We start from the raw sequence: 16,055 nt of genomic DNA, 5'->3' as shown, positions 1-16,055 counted from the left end.
ATACCAGGACTGTTAAATGAATTCATTTCACATCGATATAAAAACAAAATTATTTAACAACCGCCCGTGTATTGTAGTAGAAAATTTAAACTGAAGAAAGTTTTGAAGCACAATTATACATCATACTGTAGCGCTATTAACAGAGACTGGGTTGAATACAAAGCTTAAATACAAGCTTTACAGTTTGATAGTAGTTATTTTAAATGTTAAAAGTCATTTTAATTAAAATACATTGAACAATTATTTAAATAAAAAAATACTGTAAGCCCCATTTTTCATGTAAAATTATTGTGTACTGTACATACAGTAAATATTGGTAATTATATTGGTATAAATATTGGGAAAATTATAAATTATATTGGTATAAATATTGGTAAAAATATTGGTAATCAGTCTTGTAAAAATGCACTACAGCTTTATAGTCCCTATAACAGTCTTGGCGAAAATACCAAACATAAACTAACTTTATTAACAAATTTTATGATAAATGCTTACAAACTACAGTCCTGGCATAGTGTTATTTTGTTGCGATGTAGTTTTTAGAATAAAAAATATTACATCGAATTACGTAATTGGTCAGCGAAAAAAGTTGCTGCAGTGTGGAGATGCCGCTGTAGCCGTGGCATGCGTAGATGCCGCTGCCATCTGGAGATGCCGCTGTAGCCGTGGCATGCGTAGATGCCGCTGCCATGTGGAGATGCCGCTGTAGCCGTGGCATGCGTAGATGCCGCTGCCATCTGGAGATGCCGCTGTAGCCGTGGCATGCGTAGATGCCGCTGCCATCTGGAGATGCCGCTGTAGCCGTGGCATGCGTAGATGCCGCTGCCATGTGGAGATGCCGCTGTAGCCGTGGCATGCGTAGATGCCGCTGCCATCTAGAGATGCCGCTGTAGCCGTGGCATGCGTAGATGCCGCTGCCATGTGGAGATGCCGCTGTATTCGTGGCATGTGTAGATGCCGCTGCCATCTAGAGATGCCGCTGTAGCCGTGGCATGCGTAGATGCCGCTGCCATGTGGAGATGCCGCTGTATTCGTGGCATGTGTAGATGCCGCTGCCATGTGGAGATGCCGCTGTAGTTGCACATGCCGGAGAAAGACCCGGCCGTGGCGTCTGGAGACACTTTAAAACGTCTAACGTGGCATAATGCATTAAACTGTGTTTTTAGAGGACCAGACTGAGTAAACACATTATTTACTACAGCATGTACAGACAAGCAGACTAGCCCAGAGTGTGAATGCAACGCGTTTAATTACGCATAAAGCGTTTTCATCCCAATGAATTCATTATAAGGAAAACGCTTAACGTGGCTTAATGCCTTAAGACAGTGTTTTTATATGACTAAATTGAGTAAACACATTATTAAAAAAGCATATAATGTACAAACAAGCAAATAAGCCCAGAATAATAACGCAACGCTTTTAATTACGCGTTAACGTGGCTAAATGCATTAAAAGTACCAAAAATACCAACCTCAATAAACATTATTAATAAATCAATCATACTATACAGATAAGCAGCAGGTTTAATTATGCGTTGAGTGTTTTCCTCCGATAGAAAACCATAATAAGGGAAACGCTTAATGTGGCTTAATGCCGGGAAGACAGTGTTTTAAAAGACCAAATTCAGTAAACACATTATTAATAAATCATACTATACTGTACATAGTATGTATGATTTATTAATAATGTGTTTACTGAGCATTTTAAAAACACTGTCTTACCTCATTAAGCCATGTTAAGGGTATTCCTTAAAACGCATTACGCGCAATTAAACGCAACGCATCTGCTTATCTGTACATCATATACTTTATTATTATTATTATGTGTTTATTGATATTTGTCTTTTAACAACACTATTTTAATGCATCAAGCCACGTTAAAGTGTTTTAAAATGTCGCGGCATCTATTGAGATGCCGCTGTATCCGTGGCATCTGAAGATGCCGCTGTAGCGGCACCTGCCGGAGAAAGACCGCGGCATCTGGAGATGCCGCCCGAAGTGCCGCTGCGAGATGCCGATGCCGATGCCGCAATTTGCGCCAGCCCCTGCTGATCTGTAAATATTACGCCGCAAAATACCATTTAAATATGAATCCTGCCTGTTCTGCATGTCTCTTATGAATGAATGGTGCAGAAACAGGAGCGGTTTCCTTTACTACACACAAGCGCGCGTGACGCACGCGGTGATTGCATAATTTCAGCGTCTGCCATAGAAAATGCGTGAACAACATCTCCAGAAATGCTCTGAGAGTACTACGTGACCACTTCACTGTTTCATTTGAGTAATCCAGGGTCGTATACTCACAGATATTTAAAGGTATTCACAGAAACCCGTCAAAATAAAAGTTCGGTTTAGTTTGTAGACATTGTACCAGAAATGCGTCACTGTCATTCAGTAGAATGTACGTGCCTACAGTACTACTACTAGTACTATACTGTTGAAAAATGAATACAACTTTGTTACCCAATATTTCTTCCATCTTTTAAATTTTAATAGTACACCCCCTTTACTTGCCAAAAATAAATTTAAAAGATAAATTAATTTTATGTCTTTATTTCATAACCAGAAAAAAAAAAAAAAAAATTAAATACACAACACAGAATTTCATAAGGCTGTTGTAGAAATAAATAAAAGTTGTTTTATGCATTTAATTAAACATGCTAAAACAAATTTGGTAATAAATAGGTGTATTTTAAACATATGTATAAACATAAGGTGAGAAAAAATAAATAAATTTCATAGGGCCCTAAACATAACTTATTTTTTGATAAATTGACTTTAAATTGTATAAGTTTCATTCTTTTAATTAATTAGACGATTTTTTGATTAATAAAATTTAACCATTAAAAAGGAGTCAAAAAAGTACAATGGAATTTGGTAAATAAATAAATAAAAATACTTTGATATGTTTGCTATTCGCAGTGATTACGATTTACTGTTTTTTCATAGTGTAACGTTGTTTTGTGCTAAGGCAAAGTATCTGTCAAAATCTGTCAGAATCGTATCTGAACTAAAATCGAAGGCAAAATATGACTATGATCCGATGTTTTTATTTGATCTTACGTTTTCATATGTAAGTATGATGTGGGCTCCTATCCACCACTACTAGCCCCTGATGTTTTGCCACCAGCCCCAGATGTTTTCAACATGCCTGACCTGAACCCTATCTGGAATCTATGGGACATTTTCAAGAGAAAGATGAGAAACAGTCAATCCAACAATATACAGATGATCTGAAGGCTCAGTAGTGCCTCAGCAGTGCCACAGGCTGATCGCTTCCATGCCACACCTCACTGATGCTGTAAATTGTGCGAGGAGCAAGTCATTTGCTGTAACATGTGCTGCCTACCAAGTATTGAGTGCATAAATGAACATACTTTAAACAACTTGAACTTTTCTTTTTTGCAAATCCGTTGTTTGATTGATCTTAGGAAATATTCTAATATTTTGAGATGGATTTTCATGAGCAAGTCATTTTCCATAGGACTTTCATGAGCTGTAAGCTCTAATCAAAATTAAAACATTAAAACTTTAGAAATATTTTACTTTACATGTAATGAATCTAGAATATATGAACGTTTCAGTTACAATAAAAAACTTTTTCATAATATTCTAATTTACCACTGATACCCTTCATTCTAAAAGTACAATTTCTTTTCTTACACAACTAATTGTTTTACTTGGAAAGTATCACATTTGTGTAAAGAAATGGGCTAAAGCTAAGCCAGATTGTGAACATTTTATTAAAGAAATTAAACAATATGGTTCTGCTTTGCAAAATATTAGAAACAGAAAAGCTAAAAAGATCTGTGAAGCACTGTCACCTTAATTTGGTTAATTAAATGTTCTATTTGTTTCCCCCTGGCATAGATCTTTCTTTTACCCATATACATGCACTTTTTTCTCCTCCGTATACCCTTTTTCAATTTCTTCTATTACTGTTGTGAGATGTACAGTCATGTGAAAAAGTTTGGACACCCTATTGAATTCCATGGTTTTCCGTATCAGGACATCATTAAAAAAAACTGGTCCTTGGCTGGTCTTAAAATTTTGAAAATAAAACTTAAGATGAACAAAAACACATGGGAAATTGCACCGTGTCATTATTTACTGAACAAAAATAAAGCCAAAATGGAAAAGCCATGTGTGACAAAGTTAGGACACCCTTACTGTTAACATTGGAATTAAGAGGGTAAACACAGTCAAGCACTGCTAATCAAATACCTTTGATTAACTGATCATCGGCAAGTCTGAGCGCATCTATAAAAGCATAAGATTTGGCAGTGTGCTGGTCTGGAGCCTTCAGGTGTGTGTTAACACAATGCCAAGGAGGTAAGACATCAGCAATCATCTTAGAGAAGCAATTGTTGCTGCCATCAATCTGAGAATAGTAATACGGCCATTTTCAAACAATCTGACGTTTATTCACAAGTGGGAGACATTTAAAACAGACACCTCTCCTTCCAGGAGTGGACGTCCCAGAAAATTCACCCCAAGATTAGACCGTGTAAAGCTCAGAGAAACAGCAGACAACCAAAGAACTACACCTCAGACTCTACAGGCCTCAGTTAACATGTTAAATGATAAAGTTCATGACAATACAATTAGAAAAATATGGGACAAAAGTGGCATGTTTGGAAGACTTGGCAGAAGAAAGCCTCTTCTATCTAAACAAAAACATTGCAGTACAGTTTAGGTCTGCAAAGTTGCATCAGAACAAAACACAAGTCTTCTAGAATAATGTCCTTTGAACAGACGAGAGCAAAGTGGAGATGTTTGGCCATAATGCACAGCGCCAAGTTTGGTGAAAACCTAAAGAGCATATCAGCACAAACACCTCATACCAAAAGACAAGCATGCTGGAGGAGGGCTGATCATTTTGGGCTTGATTTGTAGCCACAAGTCCTGGGCACCTCACAGTCATTGAGTTGGCCATCAACTCCTCTGTATATCAAAGTATTGTAGAGTCAAATGCGAGGGCATCTGTCTGACATCTAAAGTTGGGCCAAAATTGGGTCATGCAACAGGACAATGATCCCATGTCCACCAGCAAATCTACAACAGAATGGCTGAAAAGAAAAGAATCAAGGTGTTGCGACAGCCCAGTCCAAGTCCAGAGCTCATTCTGACTCAAATGCTGTGGTGAGAGCTGTGCATAAGCAAATGCCCACAAACCTCAATAAACTGGAACAACGTTGAAAAGAAGAGTGGTGCAAATTCCTTTTTATAATTTAACTAGCACATCGTACCGTACTCTCTCCTATCATGCTAAATTAATTTAAAATATTTGACAAAGTTCACCGTTTTAATACTTATATTGATATGCCTGCATTTGATTCCAATATACTTAGGGATAATGACATCGTGTTTTGTTTCGTTTTAGTCTGAACCTACTATTCTTAGTCCAACTGTCACATAAAAGGATTTCTATGAACATTTTCACTATATAACAAATACTAAAATCAGCCTTTTACAAGCTAAACACACATACGACAGAACAGGAACTAAAAAAAAACTGCTTGGATATGAAAAACTGAAGATTAAGATAAGCAAGTTCCTGTTGCTAACATCTGGCAACCTGTTCCTCACCTGGTAGCTATTTAGCTGGAAGATTAGTCAATAGATTCATTCATGTTCTGAGATTTATGTAGCATTTTACACACACATTTCCCCATTAAATTAAACATTAACCTTCTAATCTGACTGGCAGCATCTGTGAAATGCCACAGAGGTGCATACTTCGGTATGCACAACAAATCAAAAAGACGCAAACATGCATTGTAAGTGCACAACAGTACATTTTTGAGGAAGTTAGGGACATCTTACTCAGAACATTACCTTAGACCTGTATCAATGTGAACCTGTTCATACGCCCACCATTAAGGAAATGTGACATTCAAATCACTTAGAACTACAGGGCATTTATAGCCTCATACAGGAATGACTTAGACAAAGAATAACATTTTACTCTACATATAAGTTTCAAGTTACATCTTCTAAAGGTTTGACTACAATATCCAATAAACAAACATACACGGCTCAATTCAATTAACTTATATTTATTTTACAGACTGTTCATGGGAATCATAACGATGAATGAGCACAGGTATTAGGAAGCCTTTTGTGGGCTAATGTCTTCATGGATAGACAACAACAGGTTTAAAACCTGCAGCAAACACAGAGTCCGACAGCGACTGGCTCTACTGAGCTTCAACCACAGTGTTAGTGCTCTGACTTCTTTGGAGGGAAGAAAGCATACTCCACTGCCAGTGCCACTACAAACGCTGCGAATCCTGTCTTAAATCCACGGAGGAGAACATTTGAGAAGGTAACTGGGACGCCAAAGCTGCCCGTGTATCTCCACGCCTCATTCCTGCAAAAACAACAATTGTCATCCTTTAGTCCTTCATTTTCCTACTGTTTTATAAAAATATAAAAAACACTGCTGAAGTCTAATGTAGAGAAATGTTTTACTTCCAAAACAAAGATTCACATATAATTTACTCACCCCCTTGTCACCCAAGATGTTCATGTCTTTTTTTCTTCAGTCGTAAAGAAATTATGTTTTTGAGGAAAACATTCTTCATATAATAGACTGCTGTGGTCCCCCGAATTTGAACTTCCAAAAAGCAGTTTAAATGCAGCTTCAAACGATCCCAAATGCGGTTGTAAATGATCCCAGCTGAGGAAGAAGGGTCATATCTAGCGAAACGATTATTTACATTTAAAAAATACAATTTAAATACTTTTTAATTCTCAAATGCTCGTCTTGCATTGCAGTCCTTGAACTCTGTGTATTCTGTCTCAAGACAGTTAGGGTATGTTGAAAAACTCGGACTGTATTTTCTCCCTCAACTTCAAAAATCATCCTACATCACTGCAGAAGCACCGACCCAGTCTTTGCAAAGTGAACATGCAAAGAAGATCAAACACCCTAAACAAAAAAGGTAAAACAGTGATATAGGACGATTTTGAAGTTTAGGGAGAACATGAGATGTGAGTTTTTCGACATACCCTAACTGTCAGGAACCAGAACAAAAACAGTCTGGGCAGAGTAAGACGAGACGAGTGTTTGGCATTAAAACGTATATCAATTGTATTAATACATTTTTATTAAAATAATGATCGTTACGTTAGGTAAGACCCTTCTTTCTCGGCTGGAATCGTTTACAACCGCATTTGGGATCGTTTAAAAAAATGCTGAAATGTTTTCCTCAAAAAACTATTTCTTTACGACTGAAGAAAGAAAGAATGAACATCATGGATGACAAGGGGGTGAGTAAATTATTTGTAAATTGTTTATCTACTTTATCTACATTTCATAAAATATTTGACTGAATGCACTAAAACAATGGCCTAAAAATGAAAATTCGCTGAAAATGTATTCATTCTCACACCATTCAAGATACAGATGAGTTTGTTTCTTCATCAGAACAGATTTGGAAAATCCATTACATTACTCGTGGATCCTCTGCAGTGAATGGGTGCCATCAGAATGAGAGTCCAAACAGCTGATAAAAGCATCACAATAATCCACACCACTTCAGTCCATCAATTAGCATATTGTGAAATATTAAAAGGTTCATATTTCAAAGAAATATTACAAATTCCATTAAGATTTTAACTTTAAAACTGTTGCTTATGACTAAAATACAAGTTCTCCATCCATAATATTGCTTTCTCCAGTGAAAAGAGGTCTTGTACAGTTCAAACACCTTTTACACCTTTTATATGCTGGTAGACTGTGATGAGAGAAAGCAGTGTTATGAAAAAATGTCTTGATGAATTTTTTTTTACAATCCATCTTTTTTGATGGACTGGAGTGGTGTGGATTACGTGTGGATATTTGTGATGTTTTTTTTTTTTTATCAGCTGTTTGGACTTACATTCTGACGGCACCCATTCACTGCAGAGGACACATTGCTGAGTAAGTGATGGAATGAAATTCCTCCAACTCTGTTCCAATAAGGAAACAAACTCATCTACATCCTGGATAGCCTAAAGGGTTGGCACATTTTCAGCTAGTTTTTATTTGTGGTGGAACTATTCTTTTAACTCATTTATATAATTCGCATCACAATACACTGAGGTGGACTGGAATTTAATATACATATGAAAAAGTAAGATCTTACCGAGCCCAGGGGTCCCTGAGTCCTCTTCGAGCCAGCCTCTGCTGGGTCGCTTCCAGTGGCGTTCCTTCCCATTTCCACACTTTGTAGTCTGGCATTGACAGCTTGCCATGCCCGTGTCCATGATCCCCACCCATGACTGCTGTCAAAGACATCTCACAATTATTTTGGGAACATGCGCAGAATAAAGTATATACGCAGTGTTTCAGTCAAGTTCAAGTCATTTGACTTACCTGAATCACTCTAATGATGAGCTTATGAACGAATCGATTCAAATTAGAAAGACACCCAAAACATGTGGTTTAAATGTAGGCTAATGCTTGTGTATATGTATTTTGATACTGCAACGGATCTAGGGTGCGTTTCCCAAAAGCAACTATGGTTGCAACTAAATTCCGTCGTTACCAATTGAGTTTAATGGGACTAGCGACCAGTGTTGCCAAGTTGGGCTACCTTAACACTGCTACTTAACCCAAAAATTGTGCATTTTACGAGTTTTACCAGGGGAGCCATCAAAACGCAATTTGGCGAGTTTTGTTGTGAAAACCTGGCAACCCTGCTAGCGACGCTTTTGGGAAACGCAGCCCAAATTAGTTGTACTTAAATAGTTTCGTTTTATTAATTAGCTGTTCAGTCGTGTTAAACAATGATTGAATAAAAAAATAAATGCTGAAGCTTTTAGTGAACGTACAAACAGGAACAACACAAGCGAACCAGTTTATGACAACTAAGCTGCAAACCGCGACTCATCTGCTGTTTTAGCAGCAAATAAATCCCGCCTCCAGTTTAAACTAAAGTAGAATTACGTGAAAAGCAGTGTAAATATTTTGTAAATGTGTTAAATAGCAGCACAATTACCTTTTTAAAGCAAAGTGACCTCCAACGTAAACGCAAAACCTATCATGGAAGTTCAGTTACTACTTCCGGTGAATGGTTAACGTCACCGGGCATTGGAAACAAATACGAAATTATAAAAAACAGGTATACATTGTGCAAATGTATATTTTAAAAAAAGGTTAAATTGATAGTACAATAATCCGTTATACAATCTTTCAAAAAAAAAAAAATGTTTAACTATCCAGAGTTTTTTTAAAAAACACAATGACAGAACTTTTATTTTGACTTCTTTTTCAACTTCCCGTCCACATGTATGAATGATCGATTGACGCATGCGCACTTTCAGTTTCCAAATCAATGAACAAGGCGAAGTCGGGACCATGGCAGTTTTGTTTAAATGATCATTGTCTTATTTTATGTTCACTGGAATTTCTTGAATATGTATAGACGTTTGTGTCCTTTCCGTAAGCAGCAAAGTAAATACGTTTATACATTTTTATTTGATACCGTAACCTTGTGAAAGGTGACGAACGCAAAGAAACTCCAGCAGGTTTTAGGTTATATTTATTGTATTTAATTTTACTTTCGCTATGGGTGTAGTTCTGCGAAATCTCCAGAATGTGGTTCCCCTGAGACGCGCCAAACTGCGCAAAGATGTGGAGATACTGAGACACATATTTGGGGTCCAGAAGTTTGACATGGGCATCATATGTGTGGACAACCGAAAGATTCAACGCATCAATCACGTCTACAGGAAAAAGAACCAGCCCACAGATGTGCTGTCTTTCCCTTTCTATGAGGTACAGATGCTGCCACGCCTGATTTTATGGCTGTATACATTTTTCTCAGTGGCAAAAGAAAGTATATGGCTTAAATATTTTATTATAAACGGCCAGTCAGAAGTTTTTTAACAGTAAAATTTGTATTTCTTTCTTTATTTATTTAAGAATTCTCTTCTGTTCACCACGAAAGTACAGCAAAAACTTTAAAATAACTGTTTTCTATCCGATTTCAAAATGTAATTTATTCATGTGATTTTTTTTTTTTTTTTTTTTTTTTTTTTTAAGCTGCATTTTTAGCATCATTACTCCAGTTTTAAGGGTCATGACACTTCAGAAATCATTTTAATATTCTGATTAGCGGTTCAAAAACATTTATTTTTTAAGCTTTTTTATTTTGTTTCTTTGATGAATAGAAAGTTCAGAAGAACAGCATTTATCTAAAATTGACATTTGTCAGACATTTGTTTTGTAACATTATAAATGTCTTTATCATCACTTTTTTATAAAGCATCCTTGCTAAATAAAAGTATTAATTTCTAAAGCTTTTGAGAGGTATAGTGGGTAATGCAACGGAAGCTTTTTATTTAAGATAAATCTTAAATATCTTAAATAGATCTTTCGGTTCATCAAAGAATCCTAAAAAAAAATGTACTCGGCTGTTTTTAATGTTGATAATACTTAAGTGTTTTTCAAACAGCAATATTTGTTTGATTTCTGAAGAATTGTGTAACACTGAAGAGTAATGATGCTGAAAATGTATCTGATGAATGATCACAGGAATAAATTATATTTTAAAATATATTTAAATAGAAAATAGTTATTTTAAATAGTAAAAAATAAATGCAAGTTTGGTAAGCAGAAGGAACTTTAAAAAAACATTAAAAATCTTACTGTTCAAAAACTTTTGACTGGTAGTGTATATATAAATATTGGCCATTGATAGGTTGATAGAGCACGTCCGACTTTTGGTGCCAGTTGAAGTAACACGTCTAACCAGTTAAAGGAAACAATGGCTGACGTTTGTTTCCTTTTTCAAGGATCTGAGGCCGGGTAAAGTCCCATGTGCCCTGCAAAGAGATGAGTATAACTTAGGTGACATCTTCTTAGGTGTAGAGTATGTAATGCAACAGTGTAAAGAGACATCTCAGGATCTTCATGAAGCACTCACAGTAAGACAGATGTGTAGTTTCATCACATTTATATCTGTAACCTGGTAGAAACGTCAAGGTTTGTTAAAATTGCTTTTCCTGGTGTCGCGCAGGTGGTTACAGCTCATGGAATCTGCCACTTACTGGGATACAGACATGAAACTGAAGAGGAGTGGAATGAGGTAGGACATATTTTGCCCCAATTACATGTCATAAGAGGACTGGCTCTAGCCTGTCACACTAATGACTGAAAAATATGTAAATTGCTTGTATGAACAAAACAATACATTGTTTCAATATTCAATAGAGTGTTTTCACAACACATTATCAATGGCCGTATTGGCTGCAATTAATGTAAACAATGCCACTGAACAAAACTTGCATATTTTGCTGATTATTGCTGCTGAAAATAGTAAATTGTCATGTTTCGGGCTGTACTAATTGAAAATATTTGGAGTACTATAGACTGCCAAAAGTTATAATAAATCAAGGAGAAGAGTGCAAAAAAGCTGAGGAACAAAAGGTGTTTGTGGTTAGCTAAACTGAACCAGGATTTCCAGGGCAAGAATCTTGACAACGTTCATGTTTGTTCCCATTTCTGGTCAGGTAGGTGAAATAATAGGCTAATATCTTAATACTGCTCGTACGTATCTTTACCACCTATTAAGTTTAGTTCTTCAAAATATTGTTGCATTTCCTGCTTACTAAGTCCTTCTCTATATGATTTAGCAGCTTTTTTTCCCTGTGGTTTAGACAGCACAAATTAGGAGAACTGTGTATTCATTAGTACATTAAAGGAGAAGTCCACTTCCAGAACAATTTACAAATAATTTACTCACCCCTTTGTCATCCAAGATGTTCATGTCTTTCTGTCTTCAGTCATAAAGAAATTATGGTTTTTGAGGAAAACATTTCAGGATTTTTCTTCATATAATGGACTTCAATTGTGTCCCTGATTTTGAACTTCCAAAATGTTTAAATGCAGCTTCAAAAGGCTCTATATGATCCCAGCCGAGGAAGAAGTGTCTTATCTAGCGAAACAATCGGCCATATATATATATATATATTATATATATATATATATATATATATATATATATATATATATATATATATATATATATATATACATACATACATACATACAGTGGGTACAGAAAGTATTCAGACCCCCTTAAATTTTTCACTCTTTGTTATATTGCAGCCATTTGCTAAAATCATTTAAGTTCGTTTTTTTCTCCTCATTAATGTACACACAGCACCCCATATTGACAGAAAAACACAGAATTGTTGACATTTTTGCAGATTTATTAAAAAAGAAAAACTGAAATATCACATGGTCCTAAGTATTCAGACCCTTTGCTCAGTATTTAGTAGAAGCACCCTTTTGATCTAATACAGCCATGAGTCTTTTTGGGAAAGATGCAACAAGTTTTTCACACCTGGATTTGGGGATCCTCTGCCATTCCTCCTTGCAGATCCTCTCCAGTTCTGTCAGGTTGGATTGTAAACGCTGGTGGACAGCCATTTTTAGGTCTCTCCAGAGATGCTCAATTGGGTTTAAGTCAGAGCTCTGACTGGGCCATTAAAGAACAGTCACGGAGTTGTTGTGAAGCCACTCCTTCGTTATTTTAGCTGTGTGCTTAGGGTCATTGTCTTGTTGGAAGGTAAACCTTCGGCCCAGTCTGAGGTCCTGAGCACTCTGGAGAAGGTTTTCGTCCAGGATATCCCTGTACTTGGCCGCATTCATCTTTCCCTCGATTGCAACCAGTTGTTCTATCCCTGCAGCTGAAAAACACCCCTACAGCATGATGCTGCCACCACCATGCTTCACTGTTGGGACTGTATTGGACAGGTGATGAGCAGTGCCTGGTTTTCTCCACACATACCGCTTAGAATTAAGGCCAAAAAGTTCTATCTTGGTCTCATCAGACCAGAGAATCTTATTTCTCACCATCTTGGAGTCCTTCAGGTGTTTTTTAGCAAACTCCATGCGGGCTTTCATGTGTCTTGCACTGAGGAGAGGCTTCCGTCGGGCCACTCTGCCATAAAGCCCCGACTGGTGGAGGGCTGCAGTGATGGTTGACTTTCTACAACTTTCTCCCATCTCCCGACTGCATCTCTGGAGCTCAGCCACAGTGATCTTTGGGTTCTTCTTTACCTCTCTCACCAAGGCTCTTCTCCCCCAATAGCTCAGTTTGGCCGGACGGCCACCTCTAGGAAGGGTTCTGGTCATCCGAAACGTCTTCCATTTAAGGATTATGGAGGTCACTGTGCTCTTAGGAACCTTAAGTGCAGCAGAAATTTTTTGTAACCTTGGCCAGATCTGTGCCTTGCCACAATTCTGTCTCTGAGCTCTTCAGGCAGTTCCTTTGACCTCGTGATTCTCATTTGCTCTGACATGCACTGTGAGCTGTAAGGTCTTATATAGACAGGTGTGTGGCTTTCCTAATCAAGTCCAGTCAGTATAATCAAACACAGCTGGACTCAAATGAAGGTGTAGAACCATCTCAAGGATGATCAGAAGAAATGGACAGCACCTGAGTTAAATATATGAGTGTCACAGCAAAGGGTCTGAATACTTAGGACCATGTGATATTTCAGTTTTTCTTTTTTAATAAATCTGCAAAAATGTCAACAATTCTGTGTTTTTCTGTCAATATGGGGTGCTGTGTGTACATTAATGAGGGGAAAAAATGAACTTAAATGATTTTAGCAAATGGCTGCAATATAACAAAGAGTGAAAAATTTAAGAGGGTCTGAATACTTTCCGTACCTACTGTGTGTATATGTATGTATGTATGTATGTATGTATGTATGTATGTATGTGTATATATATATATATTTTTTTTTTAAGCACAAAGCTCATGTAGCACAGGCTCTGAGATGCGTGTTCACGACACTACATACTATTGAATCAAAATATAAAATGTTATAAAATGAAGCAAAATATAATTAAAATGTTACGTGTGACTTCCCCAACACATCTACTGCTTACACAAACATTGATCACACTACAAACAAGACAAAACTGTAATGCTGTAAGAACCAAAAAAATATTAATTCATTGTTTACCTGGGTCTTTAGTCTATGAATAGCTATAATTTGTTCATCACGTGACAGCTCCATAAGATGAACGAACGACTCGAAAAACCCAAAGACTAGAAACAGGTGAACTAATTCCTGAACAGAACCCGAGTCACATTAAAGATCCGTTCAAAATCGAATCATTCAAGAAAGTGCATCCCAGAGCCTGTGCTACACAAGCTTTTGTGCTTGAAGTATACAAATTTTTATTTTTTGAAAAAATGACAGATCTTTTCGCTAGATAAGACACTTCTTCCTCGGCTGGGATCATTTAGAGCCCTTTGAAGCTGCATTTAAACTGCATTTTGGAAGTACAAGATCAGGGGCACAACTGAAGTCCATTATATGAAGAAAAATCCTGAAGTGTTTTCCTCAAAAAACAATTTCTTTACAACTGAAGACACAAAGACATGAACATCTTGGATGACAAGGAGGTGAGTAAATTATTTGTAAATTGTTGTTCTGGAAGTGGACTTCTCCTTTAACTGTGCAATCCATGCTGTTGTTTACATCCAGGTATCTCCAGTAGAGGGTTTGCACTTACGTAACGGTTTGGTCAGTTCCCCGGATGTGTGGCCATATTTGCGATACTCTGATGTAAACAACAGCATGCATTGCATGGTTAATGTACTGCTGAATACATTGCTCTGCTTATTTATGCTGTCTAAACCATAGAAAAAAAATGTGTGGAAGCTGTCAGATCATATAGAGAAGGAGTTAATAAGCAGGAAAGGACACAATATTTTGATAAACCAAAGTTAATAGGTGGGTAAGCAGCATACGAGCAGTATTACTTAAGATATTAGCCTAATATTTCACCTACCTGACTGGAAATGAAACTCATGTTGTCAAGATTATTGAAATCCTGGTTCAGTTTGGCCAACTACAAATGCCTTTTGTTTCTCAGACTGTTTTTTGCACTCTTCTGCTTGATTTGTTATAACTTTTGGCAGTCAGTAGGACTCCAAATGTTTTTCCCATTCTGACCGATTAATACAGCCCAAAACATGACAATGATTGACCATTTTCAGGAGCAATAATCAGCAAAATATGCGAGTTTTGGTTTGGTTCAGTTGCATTGTTTCCGTTCAGTGCTGCCAATATGGCCAATTGATGCCACGCATCCGGGTAACTGACCAAACCTTCATGCAAGTGCAAACTCTATAATATTAAGGTAGTAGTTGCATGTTTGTAGTTTACATCTTGATTATGTCCTTTTGCTTATTTTTAATTTAGAGTTGGATTGTAATGTATTAAAAATATTTTGTTTTGACAGATGCAGCAGAAAGAAAGTTACATTCTCAGCGAGTTCAACAGGCTAACAGGTCGTCACCTTGAGCCACTCACAAAGAGATGCACGTAGGACATGTGACGATACACACCGGACCCATTCTTGAAAACTTTTGGAGGGGTTTTGCACATTTGCTGCTAACATGCACTACTTAGAAGTCTAAATTAAAAAAACAAAAAAAAAAACAAAATCAAACAAACTTTTTCTAAATAAATTTTATTTAAAATGTGTTTAAGGAAGTCAAAGACTGAATACTAAGCAATTAAGTAGAGCTTATACCACTGTTTCAGAGAACACCATACACACAATGTCCAAACAAGTCCCACTCTTCCATGAGCCTACTCAGATGACCAGAACAGAAAACATGAAAAAAAGTGGTTACCGAAGACATGGAAATGAGAATGACAGTACAGTACAAATCAGACAGTGAACAAGGTCCTAAAATAAATAATATCAGCTGACTTCATATGAAGCATCCGCACAGGATGCTTCCTATATTCAGTAAAGATGTGTGAACGTTTTTCATTTGATGTCTTTCTGAAGACAGACATTCTACACAATGGCTGTGCAACCTCACACTGTAAAGCTCTATAGAGGTGGAAAACAAAGTTGTTTTACTAGGTCTGTAGGTGTTGGAGAGGCATAAAGAATCTTAAAGTGAGAGCTTTAAAAAAAGACAAGCTACATCAATACCACTGAGCTTGTTAGAGTAACGTTTATAAAATAAGAATAAAACAACAAACAGTCATCAGTAAAGCCTTGAATATAAATCAGTACTATTC

The 16,055-nt window shown here is 36.8% G+C and overlaps 2 protein-coding genes across 6 annotated transcripts; one reads left to right on the top strand and one right to left on the bottom strand.

Annotated features, from left to right (window-relative positions):
- Window positions 1-6,042: 6,042 nt before the first annotated feature.
- On the bottom strand, window positions 6,043-9,065 carry ndufb3 (NADH:ubiquinone oxidoreductase subunit B3). Of its 4 annotated transcripts, none has more exons than XM_051119991.1 (4): window positions 8,987-9,049; window positions 8,362-8,382; window positions 8,132-8,270; window positions 6,043-6,372 (listed from the first exon to the last, which is right to left on the bottom strand). In XM_051119991.1, the coding sequence occupies exons 3-4, from the start codon at window positions 8,263-8,265 to the stop codon at window positions 6,222-6,224; spliced, it is 285 nt and encodes a 94-aa protein (XP_050975948.1). In that variant the 5' UTR covers window positions 8,266-8,270; window positions 8,362-8,382; window positions 8,987-9,049; the 3' UTR covers window positions 6,043-6,221. The 4 variants fall into 4 exon arrangements, with proteins under 4 accessions (XP_050975948.1, XP_050975951.1, XP_050975950.1 ...); XM_051119994.1 differs by having other exon boundaries at window positions 8,132-8,267; window positions 8,987-9,046; XM_051119993.1 differs by lacking the exon at window positions 8,362-8,382 and having other exon boundaries at window positions 8,132-8,267; window positions 8,987-9,065.
- A 251-nt stretch (window positions 9,066-9,316) lies between these two features.
- Window positions 9,317-15,866, top strand: ybey (ybeY metalloendoribonuclease). 2 transcript variants are annotated; one of them, XM_051118985.1, is made up of 5 exons: window positions 9,317-9,441; window positions 9,566-9,765; window positions 10,785-10,916; window positions 11,009-11,077; window positions 15,259-15,866. In XM_051118985.1, exons 1-5 carry the CDS (start codon window positions 9,363-9,365, stop codon window positions 15,343-15,345), a joined length of 567 nt encoding a protein of 188 aa, XP_050974942.1. In that variant the 5' UTR covers window positions 9,317-9,362; the 3' UTR covers window positions 15,346-15,866. The 2 variants fall into 2 exon arrangements, with proteins under 2 accessions (XP_050974942.1, XP_050974943.1); XM_051118986.1 differs by having other exon boundaries at window positions 9,317-9,765.
- The last annotated feature ends 189 nt before the right edge of the window (window positions 15,867-16,055 follow it).

Source organism: Labeo rohita, chromosome 9 (assembly GCF_022985175.1).
Source record: "Labeo rohita strain BAU-BD-2019 chromosome 9, IGBB_LRoh.1.0, whole genome shotgun sequence".
NCBI lineage: Eukaryota > Metazoa > Chordata > Actinopteri > Cypriniformes > Cyprinidae > Labeo > Labeo rohita.
Note: the sequence above shows the minus strand (reverse complement) of the source record. Positions and strands in the feature narration are given on the sequence as shown.

What these genes read in the sequence shown, in the direction of transcription:
- ndufb3 (XM_051119993.1), bottom strand. Translation starts at nt 8,265, where the DNA reads ATGGGTGGGGATCATGGACACGGGCATGGCAAGCTGTCAATGCCAGAC. An exon ending in CTCAGGGACCCCTGGGCTCG is followed by an intron (nt 6,373 to 8,131) that starts GTAAGATCTTAC and finishes TTGTTTTTGCAG; the next exon opens with GAATGAGGCGTGGAGATACA.
- ybey (XM_051118985.1), top strand. Translation starts at nt 9,363, where the DNA reads ATGATCATTGTCTTATTTTATGTTCACTGGAATTTCTTGAATATGTAT. An exon ending in ATCTTCATGAAGCACTCACA is followed by an intron (nt 10,917 to 11,008) that starts GTAAGACAGATG and finishes GGTGTCGCGCAG; the next exon opens with GTGGTTACAGCTCATGGAAT. An exon ending in CTGAAGAGGAGTGGAATGAG is followed by an intron (nt 11,078 to 15,258) that starts GTAGGACATATT and finishes TTGTTTTGACAG; the next exon opens with ATGCAGCAGAAAGAAAGTTA.